Source organism: Cibotium barometz, chromosome 3 (genome assembly GCF_041138505.1).
Source record: "Cibotium barometz isolate CiBa-2024 chromosome 3, ASM4113850v1, whole genome shotgun sequence".
Classification (NCBI taxonomy): domain Eukaryota; kingdom Viridiplantae; phylum Streptophyta; class Polypodiopsida; order Cyatheales; family Cibotiaceae; genus Cibotium; species Cibotium barometz.
Window position 1 is genome coordinate 15,405,821 of NC_141048.1, and position 27,609 is coordinate 15,433,429.

The 27,609-nt window shown below is 46.7% G+C and overlaps 1 protein-coding gene across 1 annotated transcript in view; it reads right to left on the reverse strand.

The window, feature by feature from the left end:
• Positions 1–1,208: 1,208 nt before the first annotated feature.
• Positions 1,209–27,609, reverse strand: part of LOC147639753 (uncharacterized) — a 175,948-nt gene continuing 149,547 nt past the window's right edge. Inside the window, exons 14-17 of the mRNA XM_086773555.1 lie at positions 2,300–2,422; positions 1,983–2,171; positions 1,761–1,850; positions 1,209–1,655 (exon numbers count right to left, since the gene is read on the reverse strand). Coding sequence (XP_086629681.1) covers positions 1,602–1,655; positions 1,761–1,850; positions 1,983–2,171; positions 2,300–2,422 — 456 coding nt within the window. The 3' untranslated portion in view covers positions 1,209–1,601. The remainder of the gene's footprint in view (positions 1,656–1,760; positions 1,851–1,982; positions 2,172–2,299; positions 2,423–27,609) is intronic.

The window sequence follows — 27,609 nt, forward strand, 5'->3', positions numbered from 1 at the left end:
CCCCCCTAGCCTATCCTCATATTGATCAATGTAGACAAGCCATCTCTAGAGCTAGAGACCCCTCATCATCTTGAAGCCTTAATGGTCTTGTTCTTTACCTCTAAAAAATTTGAACTTATGTCTGAAGATTATACTTTTGGAGAGTATTTTCTTCACATTTTAATCTAATTGCAACTACATCTTAAAACTTTTGAGGACGTATTCATCTTAAAACTAAGAAAGCTTGTTGAAAATTGAACTAGACTAAGATACACTTGTCTTTTCCCAAACCTTGGTTGAGACTATGTTTTTGAAAGATTTGGCCAAGAAGCTGACTGACCTCATTAAAAGCTTGAAAAATTAAAAGGTACGACCCACTTATCACTTTTACATCAAAGCTTAAGTATTAAGTTTGATCAAAACCCAAACAAATCTTTTCCTCTATTCTTGTTTTCATAGTTGTTTTTGGCCTCCAAAACTATGACAAAAACACCAGACCAGAGGGGGTTTGTAATTTTAGATAAGAATAACAAGGCGGTTGAAAAGTGATTATGTGTAGCATAATCACTTGAGTTGAACAACCCTTATACAGAGTTGCAAGAATTTTTTCATGCTAGCTCTACCATTTGTGCAAAAGACCAGATCAACACTCATTAAGGCTGTTAGAAGGTGAAACCAACAACGTTAAGCAGGCTTTCTTTCATTTTCTGTGTCTCATAGACCCTTGCGATAAGCCTTAGCAATGCCTGACCGACGTCAACTGTATCCAACCTGAGCCTTTCTTGAGCCTGGTGCAGACATTAATGTATCTTTTTTTCTTTCTTTCTATGGAAAATAGGAACACACATTTGGGAGGCTCTTTCTACTTCTTACCATGGGTATCTGATTACAATAGGAATGTTACTAAGTCTCAAGCTTTTGGATGCTCAAAGAAAGATTGAAAGAGATTCAGAGTGTGATAGGGGATCATCAGAGGGCCATGTAAATATGGTTAACGATATCTCAGGTGTACAACATTCAAAAGATGCATAACCTGTACCAATCCTTGTTTTGAAAGCACACTGCTTGATTTGGACTTCACAGCTTCAAAAGTGATCAAGGCATGAGCCCCTAAGGTTGGTTGGTTTAAAAAATGAGAAACATCTTGCGATTCGCAACTAAAAAAAGCCACTGTTAACACTCCATTTATTATTGCCAGTGGAGGACCGGTCGTTCTGCATAAAACATTGTTTATGGAGGAATTTTTTCACTGTTGATTTTCACCGTTAATTTCAAATAAAATCCATGTACAGTGTTGATCAAATTCACTTATATATATATATATATATATATATATATATATATATATATATATGTAGTAAGATCATCAATTTGAACAAAAGTTTAATGGATATCCAATTTGAGTGTCTTTGTTTGTAATGGGAACTTATATTTGCCTGATCTTAGTATACACAAGATACAAAACATGCCTTACATCTATCATAGAATAAACAGCTATTCGACACGGCCATCCTTTGCTTTTGAAAAGCAGGAGGCAGCATCTGATGGGAGGTCCCAACCGAGCACCTTGTCCACAGTTGATGAGGAAAGAACTATATACCTTTGATGAGAATTTTGCAGCATCAGTAGCGTGCACCCGTCTTTCGGTAGTGAATTGCACTGAGTGCTTTGTCATCCTACATGGAGATAAAAAGATCAATCATGAGATGCACAAACTCATATCACTTTAAATATTACTTTAAATACAGTGCTCAAGTTCTACTTTCGAGTCAACTTGGCACCTGTAATTCGGCATCGTCAACAGTTGCATACAATACCCAATGGTCTCCTGTGTCCATCCGACTCTTTATCGTGCATTCCATCCAGGATATCTGTGTTAGCAAGTGAAGAAATCCTTCCTTTAGGCAAGCTATATTTATATTATCACAACCCATGTTAACACTCTGTGTTTTGAATGAGAGAATAGTGTGTGTTAAGATTGGATAGGATAGATTCAAGTTTACTGCATCCAAAAGGATCCGTCCACCATTGCTTGCTTCCTTGGTATTTAATCCCTCGAAGCGAGGCTCCCCAGGCTTAAATGGCTTCAAAAGCTGTTTAGTGATTGCAGCAACTTTTCCTTGACCAAGTACATTTAAAACAAATTTTCCACCTGGAAGAAGGAGGCTCTCCACAGCCCGGTCTTTTGCTACCTGCAATGTCCCACCTTCAAGGATGAAAATACAGACTCATTCAAATGCAGGAACAGAATCTTTTGTCCAGAAATACCTCATATCTACCCCTTAGAGTAGTTTTGGAAAGCTTGATTTAGTATACATACTGCAATTGTCAACCCCGGAGGTACAAAACTCGCTTGGCTGACCCACGAGGCCACCATTGCACTCTCTGCATCACCTTCCTTGGCCGATACAACACAGAGAGAGCCAATCACTCTACCTACTGCCTGCCAGGATAAGACAAAAGAATTCTTCAATTTTAAACTCCAGAAGACCATGTAACTCATCCATGCACACTAAAATAAACCTTTACAGGCACTAACACAATTATTCTGCAATTGTCTCTTCTTTGACCCGGAACCAGACTTCATTGAAACACAACCATTGCAGATTCCCGTCTGCGCACCTGACCTCACGCCAACCTTGCCCTGCCCTCACGCTAACCTTGCCCTGCCCTCAGCCATCGCCCTCCACCTCATGCTGCCCTGCCCTCGTGCCATCGCCCTCCACCTCGGGCTGCCCTTGCTTGTCAAAGAGCAAAGTACGTCAAGTGAAAACTTGAACCCAATTACGTGAGACCGCATCAGCAGCAAGATTCGCTTTTGCATTGAGAACATAAGCTGCCAAGGAATCCACATTATGAGCTACATTCTCTGGAGTCTGGGTCCAATTACAGGTTTTGTATGAAGGTGCCTTGAAAGTCTTTTCCGGGGCAATAAAACCATCTTGATCCATTATACTTTTCCCTTTAGACTTGGTAGATGGCATAGCCTTACTGGTGGAAGCTTGCTTATTAACCACAGGCAAAGAGCTTTTGAGTTTTTTCTTGTTGCTTAGGCAAAGTAACAGAGGGTGACACAAGAATGGCATTTGTTGGAGAGTTAGAAGGTGAAGCTGATGCCATCAGAGGCCGGGCCATAGCTGGTAGTTTATGAATGACAGTAGGACATTTAATGGAGATATGCCCAAACTATTTACATTTAAAGCATGCACCAGCAAAAGTGCCCCAAATAAGCTCATAGTTCTGACGGCCAATCCCAAGTTGTCTATCATCAGTATATTTTATTCCAATAGAGACCGATGGAACAATAGGTCTTGTTGTATCCGAGAGAATCATGAAATGATTTCCATCTTCAGTAGGTCGAGGAGACACACACACACATACTCTCTTACAAAAATCTGCAATGGTTTTTTTTCTTTTCCGAGAAAGAGATCCTTCTACTATGTAGTGGCAGATGCTTTGTCACGCAAGCCACAAGTCTCTGCAGTTTCACTTGCTTATCATCATGAGCTTGATGAAATGAAAGAGCAGTATGCCCATGATGAGGACTTTGAAAGGTTGTATGATCAGATGTCTGAGGGTCAGCGGCATGAGCACTATACTCTCAGAGATGGGTTTTTATTGATGCATGGCAGACTGTGTGTTACCAGGCCATTGCGACTCAAGGTTATGATTGAAAGTCATGCTCCACCGTATGCAGGTCGTAGAGGTATTGACGCCACGGTCAAAGCAGTGGAGACTTTCTTTTATTGGCCAACCTTGAGAAAAGATGTTGATGCCTTTGTGAGGCAATGCATCGTATGTCAGAAGGTAAAGTTTGACCGTCAGAAGACACCAAGGTTATTACAGCCTTTACCTATTCTAGATAGACCTTGGGAGAGCATTGCCATGGATTTTATATTTGATCTTCCACGGACACAAACGGGAAATGATGGCATCTGGACTATCATATGCAGGTTCAGTAAGCAGGCTCATTTCATTCCCGTGCGTAAGACGATCAAAGTGGATCATATGGTGAAGTTGTTCATGGCGAACATCTTCAAGTATCATGGCTTGCCTACGTCTATCATTAGTGACCGTGATCCACGGATGACGAGTTTGTTCTGGAGAGGGTTGTTTGACAACTCTCAAGTTTTCATCATCATTTCATCCACAGACAGATGGTCAGTCAGAAGAGGCTAACTCAAGCAAAACAACCATAATAGCTAAGTACAAACTCGGCTCCACATAGGCAAGCGAGAGTCAAGAAACATAAAAAAGAGGAGGATGCTCTTCTCCTCCAGTTGTTCGCTCTATGGGGAGAAGGCTATCTCATACAAAAAAAAAATAAAAAAAAATGGGGGGGAGAGACACAAGTGGTCTATAGTGCCAAGTGTGCTCACCACCACTGTTAGTGAGAAAGGGACCATGATGCCAAATCCTTACGAAGGCCTCACGGCCCTTCTACATGTGGTTAGAGCCACCCTGAAGCTTCTCCCACTATCCATGGAGGGTATGAATGATATCAAGCCAGATGCTCCGGATGGACTCGATTGGCAGGGTGAGGGTGCTTGCTACATCGAGCTCTTAAGATGTGCCATGCATCAATACTGCTTCATGGCACATCAAGGGTGAGGGTGCCCTCGATGGCCTTGCTGCATCAAGCTCTTGAGATGAGCCATGCAACAATATTGTTGCAAATCTCCCATCTTTGGCTAGAACCTGGACTCCAATGACCAATGGATAGAGCTCGCACTGGCACTGCAGAAATAGAAAGGTGAGAGACTTGAAGGGCAAATCTTCCCTCTCCTCATATGCCAGATGGTGTCAACCTTAGTGGCCCAAGCAATTGTGCCCCATGTACTGTGGGGGAGGCGGTCCATAGTGTCCATAGTGAAGATGCGGAGAATCCACTACTAAACCTGTTGAACCTTTGGGCAATCCCAAAGACAATGACGCCGGGACTCCTGTGAATGGCACACCTTGAACAGTCTGCTGGCCTACCTCGTGTGGCCAGTCAAGTGCCAACCGTGAGGCTCCGATGTGCTAGCTACAACATAAAGAGAGTGATCTTTCGCGGCCAAAAACTTTCCCATAGCCTCTTCTAGAAATCTGAGAGAAACTAAGGAGGGAGGCCCTGAGACTACCAGTGTTCTACTGTTGCTGGTGTGCCCTCAACATTTGGCATCTGAATCATATGGCTCAGGCATGCAGTGTAAGCAAAGAAGGGGCTACTAGGAGTCTCCTTACTGTCATATGGATCATGCCATGTCCACTCCCCATACCCACATGGCATCCCAGGTAACGAATCCGAGTGCCACTTGGGATCCACTGAAAAGCCTCAATTGGTGTTGGTCATGTCCACTCCCGGCTAGTTTAGGTGTGAACCGAGCTTACTCACGGGAACTTTTTCCCTGTGACTGGACACAGGTTTTTTTCCTGTGTGAACACACTTATGTGTGTTGGGCACTTAGCCCTAGGCTTTTTAGTACTCACTTGTACTTTCATTTGATATCATTATTGAGTACATCTTTTACAGCACTCTCACGTTTCTCTTTGCATGAGGTTGTGTGTGTGTGAGCGCAAGCTAGCTGCCCTCCTACCCAACATTGGTATTAGAGCTTGGTTAGGGTTAGGGTTAGGGTTACACCCTGTTGCCCCCCAACATTAGGGTTAGGGTTTACCCCCTGCTCCCCTTCAGTCTTCAGCTTTAGCCTATTGTGCATACACGCCACACTCTTAAAAAAAATTAAAAATAAAAATAAAAGTCATGTTTTCTCTCCCTTGCTGTTGGTGACCTGCACATTTCTGTACGCTGCTCACGACCTGCTGTTGTACGACGCCGCCTATACCACCATTGCTGTATGATGCCACCTGTCAGATCTGTGCGCAGCGCCGCCGCCTCTATTGTCGCCCTCGCAGCCGTCGTCGTCGTCGCCGCCTGCCCGCCGTCGACGCCTTCGCATGCGCCGCCGTACGACGCTACGCCGCCCTGCCTCAGATCTATGCCGCGTCGCTCAGATCTGTGTTCGCAGCCGTCATCATCTTCAGATCTGCCCTGCGCATCGTACTCCGCCCGTCGCCCCTCCACCGCCGCCGCCTGTGACAGATTTGCGCTACCGTACGACTGTACCTGCGCCCTGTACCGCCTCAGATCTGTCAAATCTGTGCGCCGCCTTACAACTCGCCGCCCTGTACAGTACCTGCATCTCAGATCTGCCCAAAGCAACTCCAAATCTCAAATCTGCAAAGTTTGTGAAATTTGCAAGTTTTTGACCTGAAATTGCACATTTTGCCTGTTGAAATTTGGGGCTTTTCACCATTGAGCCTGCAATTGCAACATTGGCACACATTGGCATTGATTTCAGCAGATTTGGTGCATAATTGCACTAGAAATTTGGGGATTTTGCAGAAATTGGCACTATTTGCAGGCAATTTTGGGTGTTACAGGTACATTTACTTGGCATTGAGGCATTTCCCCCAATTTAGTGGGTGTTACAGGCACATTTACTTGGCATTGAGGCATTTCTCCCAATTTTTTGGGGCATTACAACATTTGGTACAGGTGACAATCGCTTTAGCAAATTTACAGGTGCAGATCCGGTTGAGATTTAGTCTACTTGGTTGCCTAAAAATTGGGGCTTTTCTACATTGAGTCCATTTTTGCAGCATTCGACCCATTTACCTTTGATTTTGACAGGATTTGAGCACTTGTAGCTCTTACAGGTGTCAGCTGATTGTGTTTTTCACGGCACATGTATACATTTGTGGTTTATTGCAGTATATGTATGCCATTGTGGACACTTTGACAGATTTGCATCATCGTGCAGTACACTTGTAGATTTGGGACATGCATATGTATTTCTCAGGGTGAAGGAGTTTCCTTTCAATCCATTGATTATCCTGCTATTTATCTCCCGCATTCGTACGGTTTTGCTGGGCATTGCCTACTCGTGGTGACTTGTGATAGATTTGCTGTGTTATCATGGCCAACAGTAATAATGACCTCTTTGGAATGCTATCTCAAGAGGACAAGCTCAATGGGGATAACTACCCTATGTGGGCTTATTTGATGCGTCATGTTTTGGTTGCCAAGAATGTATGGCTATATGTGGATGGCACTGAGGAGCGTCCTCTTGCACCTGCTCCAGCGGACGGTGAAGTGATTTTCGCTCACCATCCTGCAGGTCCACCTCCTCGTCTTCCTCCTACTCAGTAGCAGCATACTTGGGATGCTCATGCCCATGCATTGATTGCTCTCTCGTGCCGCAGGCATATCATTCCACACATTCGTTCCTGCCATAGTTGTCACGGTACGAAAATACGATACCGTATGGTACGATACCGTACGGGAATTTTCGGTACGATATGAAATTTTGGGATACTGTACGATAAAATACGGTTTTTTTAATTAAAGAACACCTACAAACATAGACATTTTCAATTTGGAAGGGTAGAGTCTAGAGAAGTTGTTTCAAACCAAAATATCATTAAAAACAACTAAACAAGTTTGAAGTGACAAACAAAAGTACATAAAGTATAGAGGTGCCAGGCGATCATGCGCGCTAGGCGCGAGTACAAAAAGAGAGGCTAGAGCCAAGGCCCAAGGAGAGACTAGACAAAGACATCACTATCAGAGCTCTCGCTGAAATCATCCTCATGAGAAGAGGACACATCATTGGCCTCGCCGAAGTCGCCATCGCTAAGAAGGTTGCCCTCATCATCGAACTCGGGCTCTCTAAGCTCATGTGAGAAGCCAAAGGGAGCATCCTCATCTGCAAGAGCGAGTGTGGAGCTACCCGATCCATGCCGCACATAGGTATGCACTATGTCCTTGGAAGCACCACGAACCGTGCATCCACGGCTTCCTACTTGCACTCCTCTGCCACTACCTCCACGCCCACGACGAGTGCGAGTAGGTCGTCCATCAAACGACTCGAGCTCTCGATAGATCTCTGCATAGATCCTCTCCTCCTCCTCATCCTGCACTTTGTTTACACTCTCAAGAGTGCCCCCTGTGAGCTTGAATGCATCCACATTCACCTACATTGTACAATGATCAAGTGACAAGCAATGTATTAGAATTTGGTTCCAAATTTCAATAAACATTGAAGTTTGAAATTTGAATGCTTATAACTTATAACTTATAAGTTGTAACTTATACATGTCTCGCCGATTCCATCTTTTGCATTGCGCGCACCATGCGCAAGTTAGCGCAGCAATACACTAGCCGCTCTAACTGTTGCGTGCTCAAGCGATTATGTAACTTCGTGTGTACAAGTGAGTAGGAACTCTAGTTCCTCTCACATGCACTTGAAGAGCAATCCTGAGCTAGGATTCTCAAAGCCACCTTTTGGAGGCTTGAGAGCGCATACCCAAATGTCTCCCACCAAAAGAGGGGCTTCACAAGGGATTCCCTCTTCCAACAGGTAGTAGATGCAAACGCGGCTCCTCCCCTTTGGTCATTGTAGCTTATGAGCTCCTCAAGGAACTTCCCATGGCGATCCTCCGGCAATGCTTTGGGCAAGTAAGCATCTCGGGCTTCAAGTAGCTCCACGTTGGTGAAGAGGGTGGGTGATTTGTAAGCCGGATGCAATAAAGCGGCAAGACCATGGATAGGTCTTCGCATCCACTTCCATCTCTTCTCCACAATGGCCAACATGTAGGAAATATGAAAGCAAGAGCAAACTAGAAATGAAACAAGAACACAAATGAAAGACAAAGAGTTACCTTGAGATGAGTGTAGACAAGACACACGATTGATTGATTATTGATGTGACACCTACAATTTATAGGTGAGAAGTACAAGATTGAGTAGACTCACTTATGGGATAAATGTAGAGGTACCACATGGCACTAGACTCAAGACACAAAGACTCAACTGAAACTAGACTAGAGAAATAGTACACCTAGTGTGCACTTATTTCCAACACCCTCCTTAAGTGGACACTAGGAGGAAGACCAAAAGACAAGACTATGACATGACAAAAGATAAGACCAAGACAGAGAGACTAGACAAGGATTGAGAGACAAGCTAGAAGACAAGATGGACAAGACTAGAAGACAGACATAAAGACTGATAGACTGAGAGACAAGACATGAGAGACAAAAGATCCTGAGACACCCCTCCTCAAGTGATATCCTCATATGGGTCCACAAGGGTAGGGACAAGAGTGGATCTAAAACAAGACACAGTCAGATTGATAGACAAATAGACAGACAGACAAGACTAGATAGACAGAAGACTGACTGTAGACCTGACTGTAGACAAACAGATGGACCTTGAAGACATCCCCTCCTCAAGGGCAATCTCTGCCTCTTGGGTAGGGACAAGAGAGAGGTCAAAAAGCATAATGAGTAAGACACTAGAACCCCTTGACCTACATCATCGGTGGTCAAAGTGGTAGACAAGAAAGGTGAAGTAATCAGAAAGCCCACTCCTCATCATGTGAGGAATGAACAGCAAGATCTGCTGATGGAGATGCTGCAGCAACATGGGCTGAGGTAGATGCAGGGGTTGATGTAGAGGTTTTAGAGTAGCAGTCCTTCTCCCGGTGATTATCACGGCCACAAATGGTGCATGGATGAGCCTTGAAGCAGTCCTTCTCCATATGATTAGTTTTTCCACAGTGGGTGCAAGACTTTCTAACCTTAGAACCTCCTTTCTTTGCTAAAAATGCAGTGTCAGTTACCTTTTGTTGTTTTGTTCTTTCCTCTTCTTGGAGAGCATTGATGATACCTTCAAGAGTAGGATTATTGTGATACTTGAAGGTAGTGACAAGAGTAGCATAGGTGTCAGGTAAGCTTTTGAGAAGCACAGCAATAGCAATATCTTCGGAGATGGGGGACTTCACTGATGCAAGCTGAACCATAAGACTGCGAAAATAATTGACATGAGAGGCTATAGTAGCTCCCTCCTGCATATATAGATCAAAGAATGAGATCATAAGTGCAATCTTAGAGTTTTTAGAGCGGGGTCCAAAAAGGGTATCCAAAGTGATCCATGCTCGAGAAGCAGACTGTATGTCGGAGATGTGATGAATGTAATCATCTCCAAGACCGAGCAAGATGATAGCATAGGCTTTGTCATTCTTGGCAGTGGGAGCATAAGTGATAACTTGCTCAATGTCGGAATCTTCGGGAGCAGCATGGTGAACAACGTGATTTTGATTTGCCAAGTATGAAAGTTGGACCCATTGAATTTGTCGATAGACATGAGAGAATGAGTAGAAGAGGCCATGTGGGAAGGTCTTACCTCTTGCTAAAATGCAAGGGCAGTGTCTATTCCCTTACAAGATTACAGAAATGAATGAAAGAAGAGATCCAAACTGTTTTTAGAAGCCGGCTATCTCACCACTTGTCAAGGCCATAGCATGTGACAGCCCATCGAAGCATGAGGAACTAGCAGTTTGCAGATATGAGGATAAGAAAAGGACTGACCAGCAAACTGAAGGAGACAATGCACAGTACCTTGTAGACTCTTCAAGAGGAAGCGATGGCAGAACTGAATGCAGCAAATAGCTCGTTAGGAGGAAAGTCGATCTGCAGCTTCTTCTAGATGATGCGCACCCTTGAGTCGATGAAGAAGGCAGCCAAAGGAGAACAGTACAGCGGGCTGTATGAGCCTGAACAGGGTGAACAGCAAGAAAGTGGGCGGACAGAAAATTCAGGCCGGCGGGTTGCTTACTGATATGACGAGCTGCATGTGCAATACTAGAGGACAGAAGCGAGCATATAGAAACAGTGAGATACAAAAAAAAACGTGAGGCAGCTCCCAAAAATGTGGCGGCAGATAGTTGTTGGGCTGCTACAGCAGCAGGTCGACTACCAAGAGCAGGGGCAGCACCCAGCTAAGCGGCGGCCAACAGCAAAGGCGGCGGCCTGTTCTGAACCAAGTGACTGCAGCAAGAAGAGGGGCAGTCGCTCACAGGAAACAGGGGCAAAGATGAGGGGAGCCAGGATAAACCTGCTCTGATACCATGTAGGAAATATGAAAGCAAGAGCAAACTAGAAATGAAACAAGAACACAAATGAAAGACAAAGAGTTACCTTGAGATGAGTGTAGACAAGACACAAGATTGATTGATTATTGATGTGACACCTACAATTTATAGGTGAGAAGTACAAGATTGAGTAGACTCACTTATGGGATAAATGTAGAGGTACCACATGGCACTAGACTCAAGACACAAAGACTCAACTGAAACTAGACTAGAGAAATAGTACACCTAGTGTGCACTTATTTCCAACACAACATACCATCGCGCTTCTCCTCGTCGATGGAAGGAGAAGCGCGTAACTCTGCTATGGCCTCTCTCATGAAGTGAACAAGAAGGCCCATGGTGGCTCCCTCCATGTCGGTCATCTGCAATACCCTATAGAAAGGCGTGACCGCAATGACAATAGTGCGGACCGACTGCCAAAACTCCTCCTTTAGGCAAAGCCGTTGCATGGCTTTGGCCTCCGCCGATTCTCGCTCATCCCACTCATTCCACATTGTGGAGACCACTGTTTGGCGAAGGGAGGATTTCACATCGTGGAGGCACTCCAAGAGGAGCCACATGTAGGCGAAGCGTGTAGATGAAGGCTTCTTCAATTCCAACTTGCTATGTTCGCGGAACATGGCAAGCACCTTCACCTTTGTGGTGAAGAAGGTGACAATAGAGATAGCTTCGGTCATTACTTCCTTCATCCACACTAACTTGCCATATCCTCCATGAGCAAGTCAATGCAATGGGAGGCACAAGGCGTCCATACTATGGAGGGATAGTCCTCCTCGAGCAACTTCCCCATCCGACGGCAATTTGAAGCGTTGTCGGTGATGACTTGCACCACGTTCTTCGATCCAACCTACATGTCACAATGCACATGAATGGATGCAATGAGCGTATGTGGTATGAGACTTGAGTCATGATATAGCCACATATGATCATATCACATATACTAAAGCCTAAACTTTAAAGACTTGAGTGCAATTTGAAAGTTGAAACTCACCTCCATGATGGCTTGCTTGATATGGCGATATATGAATGCACCCGATGTTTTCCTCCCCGCCTTTCCGGAATCCACGCCCCGCATAAAGTATGTGCCAAGAGGGCAAGAGACGAGTATATTGATGATGCCTCTCTTCTTCCGGTCACTCCATCCGTCGGAGAGGATGCTACACCCATACTTGGACCATGCCGCCCGCACCGGATTGAGAGATCTATTGATTCTCTCCCTCTCATCCACAAGCCTCTTCGTGCGCATGTCATGATAGGAGACGCCAGTCCATCCTTCACATGGGCCCACATTTGCAATGGCTTTCACCATTGACCTCCATTGATCTACCTTGAGCACATGGAATGAGAGATTGCACTCAATAATGGTGCATGCAATCTCTATATCCGCTAGCCATTGCCGCTCTCGGAGATGTGATAGAGAAGAAGAGAACCCCCGGTGGCTTGGGCTAGAGTGGCTTGCCTCATGGGAGACTCAAGCCTTTGTCTCTTTGAGGAGGTGGAGGCGGCACCGATGGAGGCGGCGGGGGAGGATGTATCACAAGGCGGGGAAATGACCTCATCATCCGCCCTTGAGCTTCTACCACTATCATAGTGAGCACCCAATCCACCCTTAATCTTGTTGAAGATCTCATCGGATATAGCAAGGGGGACTTCCTTGCATGGCGCAACTTGCCCCCCCACCTTTCCAAGATGTTGGAGAAGCCTAGTAACTCCACTCGTGTATTGTTTGCCACAATACTTACAAGTCCACCTATATGACTTGGACTTTCCATTGGCTTTCTCTACATGGATAGCATGCACATTGAAGGCTTCATTCTTCTCCCTTGTCATTGTAATAGAGAGAGAGAAGTTAGAAGATTCAAGAGATGGATAGGCTTGAGAGAGAGAGAGAGAGAGAGAGAGAGAAAATGAAATGAAATGAAATGTTATATTAACGTCTTCAAAAGGCCATAATGACCTATGAGACCAAAAGTTACATCATGGTGGATCTGATACAATGTCTGGATAAAAAAACCCAGAAAATGAAAAACAAAGATGATACTACTGGCACCTAGAAAATGAAACTGGAACTGGAAGGTACACTATGGAGGTACCTCCATCTCATAATATGTGCCGCATCGGACACTGGCGGATCTCCTCAATATCCTCTGTGGTTAGCACCCTGACTGGGTGTCCCGCATGCCTCGCAAGAATAATCCGAATCTGCCGCTGCAACCTCCGTCTATGCTGGGATGCCCTCCTCCGTAGTCGTGGGCGTCTGGACCACCCAAGCTCAATCGCACGATCAATCAGTGTACCCCTGGTGTGGGCGGTATCCATGTCTTGCTGCTGCTGTGGTCCATCTGGCGCAGTGATGGCTGGACTAAAGAAGTCTGTAATGTGCCTCTGAGTCTGGCTCTCTGTGCGCCTAAGCAGGCTATCTCTATGTCTGCGCAGCTCAAGCAAGAACAATCCCAAACACCTCTGGTCCTGGTACCCCATGACTCTGGAAAGTGGTCCAAAACCCTCTCTGAATAAATAGTGGAAACGACCACGTATCTCATAGTATGCAGTACAATGGCATATATAATGCAGCTCTGTCTCTGGCTCCCTATGGCATACTCGGCATATCCTGGCCTCAGCTGGTATACCTCTATATCGGCCAATCTCAATCTCAAGCTGGTGTGAGGATGTGCGAATCTGACCAATAGCACATCGTACTACATGAGACAAGTGTACATCCATGTAACTGGGTCTGATCACAAAACCATCTGCTGTGAGCTGAAGAAAATGCTCTCTGTAGAAAGCCATCTTCGTGCCCAGCTCCTCAGTCGGCTGTATCCATGTCCTCCTAATGTCCAGCTGAACTAAATCCTGACGGATGAGTCTGGTAATCTCTGTCCATGTAAGAGTTGAGAGAGAGAGAGAGAGAGGCTTGAGAAAATGAGAGAGTGAGGCTTGAGTCTTGACTCTTGAGAGAGAGAGCCTAAAGGCTTGAGAGAGAGAGAGGCTTGAGAGAGGGCCTATGGGGGAGAGAGTGGCTTGAAAGTTGAGAGTTGAGAGAGAGAGAGAGAGAGAGAGAGAGAGAGAGAGAGAGGGGCTTGATGGTCACTTGAGCAAGACTCAAGAGAGGGGGGGGCTTGATGGTCACGACTCACTTGAGTAATGAGAGGCTAGAGCCTTGAGAGAAGCTTAGGGGGTGGGCATTTTATAAGCATGTAACATGTCCAATGGGCCAAGAAAACACATGGGCCACAAAGGAAGCCAAAAACGGCCAGCAAACGGCTACAAAACGGCGCAGGCGGCAGCGAAACGGCTATAAACGGCCATATCGTACCGTACGATACCGTACGAATTCGTACGGTATCGTACCGTACGAACCTGTTCGTACGCGTACGAGAAACAACTATGGTTCCTGCGCCACTGCAAAGGGTGCTTGGGATACCTTGGCAGCGGCGTATTCAGGTCGCAATGAGACTCGTGTAGCTTACCTTCGGGGCAAGCTTGAGACTGACCGCATACTTGAAGGTGACTCTATTGATCAGTACCTTACGCATGTGAAAGACCTACGAGAGTAGCTCATTAACATTGATAAGGTCTTGATAGATGGCTATCTTGTTCAGATAGTTTTGCGTAATTTGCCCGACTCTTATCAGACATTTGGCACCACTTTGCGGTTGGTGGTTGGCAATGCACCTAATGCGATTACTTTTGACAACCTTGTGACTCTCTTGCTCAGTGAAGAGCAATCTCGTTCCAACAGGAACAACATGATGTCTGCTGAGTCAGCAATGGCTGCTCCCTTTCGTGGGAATAGATCTGGGTCTAAACCTAGCCCATCGGATCCTCCCAAGACAAAGGACAAGCCTAAAAAGAAAAAGCGCTGTAATTATTGCATGAAAACACGGCACACCATAGAGGAATGCAGGAAGCGTATTGAGAGTGAAAAAAAAGAAGCTGGCATCTTCTTCCATAGGTGCAGATCAGGCCAATTTGGCTACACATGTATTAGCCTTGACCCTTACATCTTCATCACCTGCAGAGATGTCTTCTGATGCTGTTGCTTTTGATGACTATGCTCTATAGTCTGTACTCCATGGTATGCATTGTCTGGTAGATGCATTTCAGGGGGGGATTTTACTTGCCCACATGCAGTTGGTGATGCCTCATGGTCACTTATGCTTGTTGACTCTTATGCTGGTCTATGCTAGACGCTTTCTCTCATGTGATGTCTATTGGAGATACCTTTTATGCTGTTTTCCCTTGCAGCAGGATTGTTTCTACAGTGTTGACATTGTCACTTTCTTACATGTGATGTTTACTGGGAGTGCCTTTTACACACTTGGCCAGTGTTGGCTTGCTCTCATGGTTTTGACATGTCACATGTATACTATTCATTGTGGGATTATGCATCATTACTCTTGCCATTCATGCCACTGATCATGGCATCGCTGAGAGTTTACCCATCCTCTCATAGCATTGGCTGATGCCCGCCCCGAGCCCCCACTTTTTCTCCCCATATTCAGCTTTTCCCATTGCTGAATTCTTACTTTAATCAGCCCTACCATTGCTGATTTTTCCTCAACGGATCCTCCATTGATGAGTTTCCCTCTTGCAGCTTACATTGCATGTCTCACACGCATGACTTCTGGATCCTGTTGCCTTTACACATGCGTATATCTGCTACCTCTTCTTATGCTTATCACTAGTGCAGCTACAGAGCATTGATGTGGATTACATGCAGTTCAGCTTGGCATTTGGATGCTTGCCTTCAGGGGGGTATTATGCGATGCCTCTTGATTTGATGCATTTAATGTCTACATGATCTTTGCCATGCATTTCAGGTGATGCGTTTATGTACTACTGTGCTCTAGCATTAGCACTATGACATTGGGGATTCTCCTTTTCCCCGTCATATAGTGCTTGCTTTTCCCATTGGCACTGCAGTTCACTCTTACTGTGGAGCATAGTGTAGGGCAGCAGTCACAGCTTTATCACCCTACTGCTACCTGTTCACACCATTCACTTGAGGGGGGTTTGTTAGTCATGTCCACTCCCGGCTAGTTCAGGTGTGAACCCAGCTTACTCACGGGCACTTTTTCCCTGTGAGACTGGACACAAATTTTTTCCCCATGTGAACACACTTATGTGTGTTGGGCACTTAGCCCTAGGCTTTTTAGTACTCACTTGTACTTTCATTTGATATCATTATTGAGTACATCTTTTCCAGCACTCTCACGTTTCTCTGTGCTTGAGGTTGTGTGTGTGTGTATGTGTGTGTGTGCAAGCTAGCTGCCCTCCTACCCAACAATTGGACTCCAGGTCGGGGGGGTGATGAGCCAACCTAGAATCCACACGACTTGTGTCAATTGATATGCGCTTTAGATGCACGACAGAAGATCTCTATTGCCTTGGTGAATCTCTGGAGGTTCCCCTCATCTCTAGAAAGGTATGCCAGCAAACTCTGAATCAAGCAGCTCCTCGTGCGCGCCAATGGGAAGATGCAGCCCCTAGAGCCTTGTCTCCTGAGCAGAGAGAGAGAACTACGCATGGCCTCGGCAACAAACAAAAATAGATAAGGTGCCAGTGGAGAGCATTGCTGGACTAAACGAGAAAGCATAAATCTCTCACCTATGGCTTCTTGAATGAGAACGTGGCTGTGTGAAGCTCAGTAGAGCCGAGAAACACCTCGGACCCACTCTTAGGGAATCCCATCCGGCACATTGTCCCCTCCAAAAAGCCCGAGTCTATCCGGTCATAGGCTTTCTCAAAATCTAGAAGGAGAACAATAAGATCCTGTTGCCTCAACCTAGCCGAAGTGGTTGCCTCCCAAAAGTGAAGATGTTGTCCAGAATGCTCCGATCTTGTACGAAACGTGTGTGCCTACTGTGGATCAAATTAGGGAGAAAAAGGCTGTAGTCGCTAGCTGATGGCCTTGGCTAGAATTTTGTAGGTGGTCCCTAGGAGGGTGATGGGCCTCCACTGCTGTATCTCCAATCTGTCACCACCCTCCTTGGGAATCAAATGGATCAATCCCTTTGACAACCTCTCTAGCATGGCTCCCGTGATCATAATCTCATTGAAGGCAGCTTTGAAGCCACCTTCCATGAGATCCCAACGTCGGAGAAATAAGGAAACTGGAAGCCCTTCTTCTCTTGTGCATTTGTCCCTAGGGAGTGCCATCAGAACCTCCGCAAGGTCCTTTGCAGTAAAAAAGGCAAGGGACAGTTGGGGATGATAGAGTGGCTGCCATGGAGTCCTCCTGGAGGTGCGAAGATCAGAAGATGCTGACACTTATCGAAGAGAGAACAACCTGAAAGCGGAAAACCTGAGGAAAGGGCTAGGGTGCCCGGATAGGGTTTGGTTTTTTTTTTTTTTTTTTTTTGGGGGGGGGGGGGGGGGGGGCGGGGGCACTGGGGTATTGCAATTGAAGGGGAAAAGGCGAGGAAGAAGGGCTGGCAGAAAGGGGGGGCCAAAACAGGAGACGGGGCAGGAGCTCAATAGGACTGGGGAAGCGGGCAGGAGCCGGGTGAAGACGGGGGCGGGCTGCACTGAGGCGCAGGCCACGAAGGGATGAGGTGGGGGATCAATGGGTGGAAGAGGAGAAGGCGGGAGCTGGGGGCAACACCATGGAAACTTTGATTATTTATGATTATGTCAGCAGGGCGATGCGGAGAGGGAACAGGCGAAGGCTGGTGATGGCGAGGGCAGCGCGAGGCCGGCGGAGGGCTGAAGCTATTTGGAATGCATTACGGAATCCGGGGGGATCTGCGCATATGGATGAGAGTTAAATTCTCTCATTTCTCTGTCATGTACATAAGATGCTTCCAATAAAAAGTGTGTCACCTATAATGTACAAGGTATTTGTAATCCTCATCAATGGAGATGTTTATGGGATTATGTACATACGATGAGACTAGATATAGTTTGTTTGCAAGAACACAATCAGCATGAGTATGGTGGCCAGTGTGGCCATTTTGCTGGATATGACATTTTCTATGCCGGAAGCAAACAGCTCACGGGTGTTGCTTTTCCTTCGCGACATGAATTGGAGCCATCATTGGAATATAATGATTCATTGGGCCGATGTATCATTGTGCAATGTACTTTACAGGGTGAAATTTTTCAGTTTGCAGCACTGTATGTATATCAATCTTCCCATGAGCGGCAAAGAATTTGGAATTTCTTCAATTCCAATCCCTAGTTGTCAAATGCTTTTGTTTGTGGAGATTTTAACAACTTTCCACAAAGGGAGGATAATACATATGGCTTTTCTCATATGGTAAATGTTGAGCGTCAGGCTTGGGACAATTTCATTATGCAAATAGATGCCTCTAATCTTTGGCTTTCTACCATGGCTGGAACTCCAAGATTCACTTATCGCCATAATGCTCTCACTCAATATTGGGCTAGATTGGACAAACGGTATTTGTTACATACTCGACAGTATGACTCCTTTTCATGCAAGCTTTAAGTTGATTATGCCTTGACACTCTCTGATCATTCACCACTATGGTTGACTTGATATTTTCACACGTCCTTATGGGAACCTCCTCTACATCATCAGAGACTGTTACACATAAATAACAGCTATCTTTTGCATGATGCATTCAGAGCTTTAGTACATGAGCCATTTCTCCACTTTCTGCTCACTTATTAGATGATATTGACACTGCTTGGTTTCATTTTGTTCAACGAATGCAGATAGTATGGTAGGTATTATGTTGTAGATGCCAGGCAAAGAGTAGAAATGGCTAACAGACAAATCCAATCACTCACGTCACTCAGCCATCTTCGAACTCTTACACAAGATCAACAAATATGTTATGTGAGGCCAAAGCATGTGTCTCTGTGAATCAACAAAGAAAGATACAAAAATGGCGAATCAGATCGAGATGTAAGCAACTCAAAGATAAAGGTTGCTCATCCAAGCAAAAATTTTCAAAAGCTTGCATGCTAATAGGCAGAAGCATAAAATAGTGCGTGTTAAGAAATTTGATGCCACAAGGACATCCACAAAAATCGAGCTTGCAACTGAATGTGTCAATCACTATCAGCACATATTTCAGAGTTCATCTTGTGTGGATTCTGCTGTCCTTCATGCTCGAATATTTTTTCTTAAATTGTGTGCACTCCATTTTTGACAATGAATCAGCTTAGAGGCATGATCTCCCCTTCACTGAGGAAGAGCTGACACATGCGCTATATGGTATGGGACGTCGGAAGTCACCTAGTTGGGATGGTCTAATGGTTTAACTCTTTGTTGCTTTCTAGGATGAGCTTAAACTTCCGATTTTGAAGATGATTAATGTTGTATGGGAAACAGGATATATGTCGTGGAAAGAAGGCCTTGTGACTTTGGTACCTAAAAAAGCATTGAGACAATCCTTTGATGATTGGAGACCAATCACGTTGATGCTAGTTATCTATAAATTGGCAACTAAAATGCTCAAGTGCATCATGAAAACATTGGAATTGTCTGGTAAAGCAACTGGACTTCATATCGACTTTCCTAAGTCCAAATTGCTTCCGTTCACTTCTTGTGACTGGCATGCACTGCTATGGTCATGGCAAATTATTCTGACGGACCACCTGGTTACACATCTAGGATATCCACTAGCATGGCATATGTCTATGCAAGATGCTATTCTTTCGATATTGGACAAATTGAAGGCCAAGCTAGCATATTGGAAACTTTCTACATGGCCTTTACATGTGCGTCTCAGAATTGTTTAATCAATCATTATGGCCTATGTGCAATTTTATTTGCCGTTGTTGATCTGGAGAAAGATTGATATTGATTCTTTAATGTCTGATGCCTTGGAATTGCTGTGGAAAACCAAGCATCATATGAGAGCGCTACGTCTTTTGAGACGATCTTTGGTCTGCACTCCTAAAATGCATGGTAGATTAAATATACTCAATTTGCATTATCAGCTTTTGGCAAGAAAATCCACCATGATTCCCACTTTCTTTCAACTTCAGCAGCCATGGGCGATAATGCTTGCATGCATATGTGCTTCTATCAAAACTATAGCTTATGGCAATTGGCACATTTCTCACTAGGAAGCAGTCATTAGTAAATTTGAAGGAAAAATTCTAGGATGCCCTTATGCATCTTCTCTTCTTCGTGATTAGAAATTAGCTCTGTTTTCTGTTCGCTAGCATGGAAGAGATGTGCTAACTAGGAATTCTTTTCAATTGGAAAGCATCCATCGGTCTTTGGTGTTTCCTCGACCACTTGCAGTATAGGAACCACGAAAGGCATGCTTTTTGGCCTCTATTGGAGTTACCATTGTGGCGGATGTTGTCATGGATAATGGATTTTTGATGACTTTCCCACAAGCCTGTTTAAAACATAACTTGGGTTAGCATCACAAGCAAGTGTGGAAAACTATTACTATGTTGTTGCGGCCTTTTGAACCCATCCCACCCTTGGATGATTAGGACAACCTTCATGATTGGCAACTTGTTGGTTATACCAGCACTCTTCAATTGAAGGCGCTTTCGGCAAGTAATGTGTACAAAGTGTTGCTTCCTTCATCCTAGATTCAACCTCATGTTGATGCTATGGGGTTTGCATAAGACAACTAAATGGTGGAAACAAAGACTTCGAACAATTTGGGGTTGTATGATGCCTCTCAAACAACGCCTATTCTTTTTTTTTCCCAGGAAAAAGATCCTTTAATTAGTTAAAGAGAAAACAGCCACAAAGGGCTAAGTACAACCACAAAGGGCTAAGTACAAACTCGCCTCATATAAGGGCGGGAAACAAGTGATTATAAGGGGGAGAGATGCTTCTCCTCTAGCTGGCTGCTCTATGAGGAGAAGGCTATCTCATAAAGGGGGAGGGGGGGGGGGAAACAACCACACAGGTGGACTGTAGTGCCAAATGGGGTCACCGCCTCTATCAGTGAGGAAAGGGCCAAGCCTCCAAAGTCTCAAGAAGGCTTCCCGCCGCTTCTGCATGCGGTCAGAACCTCCGTGCAGCTTCCCCCACTGACCACGGAGGGTGTGAATGATGTCAAGCCATATGGTCTCAGCCGGCGGAGTGTGGGTACCCTTGATGGCCTCGCTACATCTAGCACGCCAGATGTGCCAGGTTGCTATGCTATTGCAAATCTCCCAACGCTGGCATGAGCCTGGATGCCAAACACCTGTAGGTGGAGCTGTGAATGGTACTACTGCAATACGATGGTGGGAGACCTGAAGGGCATGGCCTTCCCCATCCTCCTCGTAAGTCCTGACCACTCTAGCCTCAGTGGCCCAAGCGACAGTACCCCAAGTGATAATCCGGGTCGATGGCCTGTCCATAGCAAGGATGCGGAGAATCCGCTGCTAAATCTGTTGAGCCTTCCAAAGGCAACATCGTTGAGACTCCTGGGGGTGGCCACACCTCGAGAAAGCTGCTGGCCACCCCCTGACTACCAGCCAAGTACCCACTGCCAGACTCCTGTGTGCCGTCAACCAGAGGAAGAAAGTGATCTTCCTCGGCCCAAAGCTGTCCCAAAGCCTCTTCTAGAAATCTAAAAGGAAGCACTGTGATAGGTCCTGAGACTGCCAGTGTGCTGTTGTTGCCGGTGTGCCATCTATCTCCGACATCTGGATCCTGCGGCCGAGCCTCGCTGTATATGCAAAGAAAGGGGCATCCAAAGTCTCCACCCAATCTTGGGGATCATGCCACGTCCACTCTCCAAGGTCCCCCTACAACCACATGAGAGGTCGGCACTCCCAAATCCATAACCACCAAAATCTCTCCCTAGCCACTAGCCGGTGCTGGATCTATGTGCCATACATGTGCCTGAAAACCAATCACCCTCACCCTCTGCAAGGTGCAGCCTCTGAAATCCTCCAAGGGGTGCTTTGATCTCTCTAATCTGCCATGTAATCCAATAGAAAAAGTGAGCAGACAATTGTCCTCATCTGCTCCATAGACCGCCACGAGAATATCGTGTCTGGTGAACATGCCTAGCCATATTGAGGGGGTCAGTTCTGAAAGAGGAGTCAGCCACTCCAGAGGAATAGCTGAATCAATGTCGATGCTGAGCCTGTCTCTACCCCGGATCCTTGTCAGGCCTCTCCCCTGCTCCTCCTGTGGTAACTGCCTGTGTGCAACACAATCTCCAAGAGACTTGGCTGGTCCCATGCTCAAGGCACTCCAGGATATGTGCGGTCGGGACCCTAGCATGTGGCCAATGGGTAAACGGATCAAGGGGTTCCAGATCAAAGGCTGCCAAAGCTGCTCCTTTAAGGCCACTGGAACAATCTGTCTAAGGGCTGGCCTGCGATGATCCCAAGCACGAAGTAGACTGGCTGAGAATCATTCCTCAAAGGCAGGACTAAAACCATGGGCTCGCATCTCTGTGAAGATCCATCTAGTCTCCAGACTCTCTCGCGCGCATCCATCACCTGGGGGGAAAATGGGGCACCAGTGAGAAGAGACCGAAAAAAATCAGTGGCGATGGCTCTCACCTGCGGGGGATCGGAAACAATAACTCCATCCTGGGCCACATAGCCTGCGAATACCGTCTCTCCTCCTGTGAGGGCCAACTATCTCAAAGAAGTCTCCAGTAACTCTGTCATCGGCCTGACTTCAGAATGAGGCCCTGGCTTGGTATCTATACTCCACCCTCCTCTCCTCAATGGACCGAATCTCCGTGCAGGCAGCTGCGATCTGACACTCAATCCACGGGCCGTCCGGGGAACTCTCCTGAAGACGTTGTAAAGAGGCTAGGCTCCTCCTCAGACTCCTCTCGTGCTCCCAAAATCCCTCCAATCTCCTCTGGGCTGCCCCCTGTAAGAAAACACTGACCTCCCCAAGGCCCTCATCCAAAGTGCACGCTGCAGATCCCGAGGAAAAGTCCAGACCTGCCCATATCTGCTCAATCCAGCTACAAATCTCGGGGTCCTGAATGAGGCTGTCTGGAATCCGAGAGCGCACATGTCTGTCATGCCTCCATGGGTCCTCTAGGGACAGAATAACTGGGGCATGATCTAAAAATGTAGTGCCTGCCAGAATACCAACCATGCCTCCACGGTTGCAAGCCCACTCGTCAACATAAAACCTGTCCAACCGAGAGAGGTTGGGGCGAGTGCTCCTCCTATATCTAATCGAGAAAAGCTAAGATTCTCAGGGCTGCGCCCAAACTCTGGAAGATGCCAAGGGTCTTGTCCCCTAAGAATCAGTATCATCTCCTCCCATGCAGAGTACACCCCTGAGACAGTGATCGTGCCACCTCCAAGTATGTCCTCTGCTGCCTCTATCATGTTGAAGTCACCACCCATGCACCAAAAATCAGCCTGGGGAAGGGCCTGTCGGACAATGCTCCAAAAGATATCTCTACCTGATCATATACGGATGCTGATTTTGCCACTATTTGGGTTGATTTGATGGCTAGTCATGCACATGCCTCTTATGTCATCTATGACTCCTGATCCTGTCACAGACGGCAAAAGCTGCTCACTGACAGAGAGACACACTCCTCCTTGCGTCCCTGAAGGGCCAAAGGATGGAGACCAAAAAGTATGATTCTTGCCTGCTAGAATATTCCCGCAGTGGCGGGTACACCCCTCAGTAAGATGGTGCTATCATCATGTCAATCACTGTGTGAGGCGGAACTACCGGAACTGCCCTCCACTCGAAGAGTCTTGGGCATGGGCTTAGACGAGGAATAGTCACCATCTGACCTGGTGCAGAGTCGTGCCAAATGGGCGTGGATCCTGCCCTCCATCTACTGCCACTTTGCCCGAGCGCGAGAGTATGCATACTCCGTGCTCCATCGATCACAATGGAGGTATCCGTAAGAATGGGTGAGAGGAGAGGTACTACGAGAGAGGTATGCATGAACACAGAGAGAAGAACCTCCAGGCTAGAGGTCACCATCTCCCCTCCCTGGTCTCAGTGTGCTGATCCACCAAGCTCCATCCTGGCCAAAGGCCATAGATGAGTAAGAACATCTGTGATCCGGAGATCCGGCAGATGATGCGATAGCTCAACTTCCTGGTCCTGTATGGTAGCGGCCACCGACTCTGAATCCCACTCTGTCTTGGGGGCTGCGCTCAAGGGGAAAGAGAACATTATCGTGCCATTATCTGGCGTAGAGGGTCTAAAGTGGTGGAAGAACCCACATACCTGAATAGGGGCTACGGTCTCCTCGAACCTGTCTGTCTCTTCCGTCGAAAGACACCAAAAGAAACTATAATCCACAGGCTACCCCAAGATCCTGGGAGGCCCGCCTGAAGACTCGACTGGGAGAGCCCTCGGTGGTGAGGCCGCAATGGTCATCTCCACCAGCTTTGAGAAACGATGAATCAGGCGACGAACGGTACTCGCTGACTGTCTCCTCTCCGGGTCGAGGGCTGCAGGGGGCCGACAGGAATGCTCTGGAGAGGCGCGGGGGGTGGGTTGTAGGGGGTCAACCTGCCCCACTGGGCACTGAAGGCGAGAGGAGAATTCGCAACAAGGAATCGGCCGCCACCTCGGGCGGGGGGGGGGAGGGGGGGTGGGGGGGGGACCCTCTCCATGACTAGAGGGGGCCCGCCGTATGCGGGCGGGTGCTGTGATAAGTGCTCGAAACGGTTCTCTGATAGATCCGAATCCTCCTACATGTTGCCAACCTGGCGCCCACGGCGGCGACACTCAACTCTGGCGCTCGGCTGGCAAGCGGGGCGGGGGCCAACCGTTTGCCACTCTCTGGCTGATGGGTCCTCCATGGTCGGAACCTGGTGCTCCGCGGCCTGGGAACCTGCTCCTCCCTCGGCCCCCTGATGAGGATCTGAATGGGAAGTAGGAGGGGGAACCACCGGGGCGGTCGCCTAGTCTGACGCTGACGGAAAACTCTAGCCATGACCCATCTGTCTACAGATAAAGCATTGGCCAGAGGTACTCCACTCGCTGCATAAAGGGATTGCCCCAAAGACTGGAAATAGATATCCTGCGAGGCATAGAATCCGGCGAGGCAATACAAATGCGGAGAGATGGAATCCCCGCTGCTCGTGCGAGGGCCGAGGTAGCGGTGGGAGGGGATTCCATCACTCTCCCGATGGCACCACCAATCACTGGGAGAAGAGGAAGGTATTCCTTCCTGAGTCCTCGAAAGCAGACTGTCACGGCAAAGCCTAAAACTCCAACTAATGGGTCAGATGCCAGGTCGAAGCCATGCTACCACCGTGCAAAGAAGGCCTGGGTTGTACGCATTGCAATGGGGCTCAGCTGCATGACAAGCTCAGAGCCGCTGGTGAGTCGAACTCAACCTGGTAGTAGCCGCGTCCCAAAGGATGAATATCTGCGATCTTTGCTAGCGCACCTAGGAGGCTAGCCTAAAGCAGATCTCTAAGTTGGCCATGTGCGGGGCGGCTACCGACAATCTTGCATACCAGAGTGGAGGCCTCTAGGGATGCGACAGTCGTAGTGAGAAGCTGTAGGTCCGCTTCGGAAAACAAAAGGCAGGTAACCGCGACCTCGGTCGGGGGAGACTGAGCGGCTACCATGGAGTCCTCCTGGGGGCGAAGACGAGAAGAGGCCGAAACTTGCCGAGATAATGAAGAAATACCCACAACCTGAGGGCACTGCCTGAGAAACAAGGATAGGCTAGAGATGGGGGAGAAGAGAGGAAAGGGAGGGGCGGAGGGCGTAGAAAGAAAAGGAAAAGAAAAGAAAGAAAGAAAAGAAAAGAAAAGAAAAGAGAAAGAAAAGAAGGAAAAAAGAGAAGAAAAGAAGAAGGAGAAGAAAGAAAGAAAGAAAGAAGAAAAAAAAAAGGAAAAAAGGAGAAAAAGAAAATAAAAATAAAAGAGAAAAAGAAAGAAAGAAAGGAAAAAAAGAGAAAGGCGGCGAAGGGAAAGGGGCGGAAAAAAAAGGGAGAGGGGGGTCGGTGCTAAACTAAACGGAGAGGGAGGCGGACAAGAAAAGAAGGGGGGGGGGGAGGGAGAGCAGGTCGCGCTACTACTTTTTGATTGACAATGTGCTACAATAGGTTACTCTGAAACAGCACCTATTCTTATGGAGATGCTAGATGTTGTAGATGTGGACGACATGCAGAGTCCGTTCCCCATCTTCTTTGGCATTGCACATAGTCCAAGAATTTCTTGCAAGCACTAACTCACAACCCTCGAGGACCTTCTCCATCATTCAAAGGAGGAAAACCCTTCTGGATTTTTGGTGTTCTACCATCTTGCATGGCTAGATTTGACATTTTCATCATTTGGATGAGATATTGGGCACTCTAGACTATTTCGAAGGCTAGGAACCATTCTATGTTTCAACAGCTTTCTCAGGATTCTTATGCTTTCTTTCGTGCCAATCTTTGCCAGTCCCTACATAACTATCGACAACTGGAGGCTATTGACATCCCACAGTTTGAAGTCTTTTTCTACTGTTTTTAGTTTTCTTCCTTGGATGACTTCTCTTTGAAGTACATCCTCCCCATGCATATTGTTCCTTGGTAATAGAAAACCGGTTTTTACTATTTTAAGAAAAAAGTGTGTGTGGGTTTTTTCTGGACAGTCTCTCAGCTATGGACCCAAAACAAACTTTCAAGCATAGAGATATAAAGAGGAGAAAAGTGCTCATTGGAGATTCGGATGCTTGTCCTTTACACTGACAATCCTGAATCGCAGCCATTTGCAGACACTCTCCATGAATTCGACAGCCTCCTCTGGATTCTTATGCTTTCTTTCGTGCCAATCTTCGCCAGTCCCTACATGGCTATCGACAGCTGAAGGCTATTGACATCCCACTGTTTGAAGTCTTCTTCCACTGTTTTTAGCTTTCTTCCTTGGAAGACTTCTCCCTAAAGTACATCCTCCCCATGTATATTGTTTTTTGGTAATAGAGGACTTGGTTTTTACCCCCCAAAAAAAATGTGTGTGGGGGGGCACGGGGGGGGTGGGGGGGGGGGTGCGGGGGGTGTGTGCAGGCTGCTGTTGTCTACAACAGCCGACGTATTCATCCACAGCAATGCCAACACACAGAAGAGACCACAAACTGGCAGCACCCCCAAGGGAGGGCTTGGTGGAGATGACTATGACAAGGTGCCACTCTAGCCTATATATAGCTCTTCGACTTCCCATGTTTGTCCAGTAAACCTTGTATCAACCCAAGATTAGCTGCATGATTTGCCACTCCAACACACCCCTCCAATCGTGCGGTATGGATCAGGAGGAGAAGCAGCCTGGGGATCTCAGACCCCACTCTAATACGATGTAGGGAAACCTATAGCAGTCAGCATATGCATCCACAGCAACACCAGCACACAGGAGACCGCAAACCAGTAGCACCCATGGGAGGGTGTGGTGGCCGCCCCTGGCTCCCATCTCCTGCCCCACCACCCCTCCCCAAACCATGGGCTTGGGAAGATGACAAGGTACCACTCTAGCCTATATATGGCTCTTCAACTTCCTGTGTTTCCACATACAGGATAACCCAAAACACCTTCCAGCCATGCATCGACCTGAGATCAGCTGTGCAATTTTCCACTCCAACAACTCAATCCAAGAAAATGTGGTTAGCACCCATTGTATCTTTCTAAATATGATGAGTTGTTGAATACGTTAAGGTTAATGCTAAGCTTAGAACCTTATTCGGTGCAAAGCCTCTAGGTGTTCAAGGCTATCTTACATGATTGGCAAATGAGCAGCCATTGGAGGCGCTGAGATTCGAGATTGCAAAATCAAC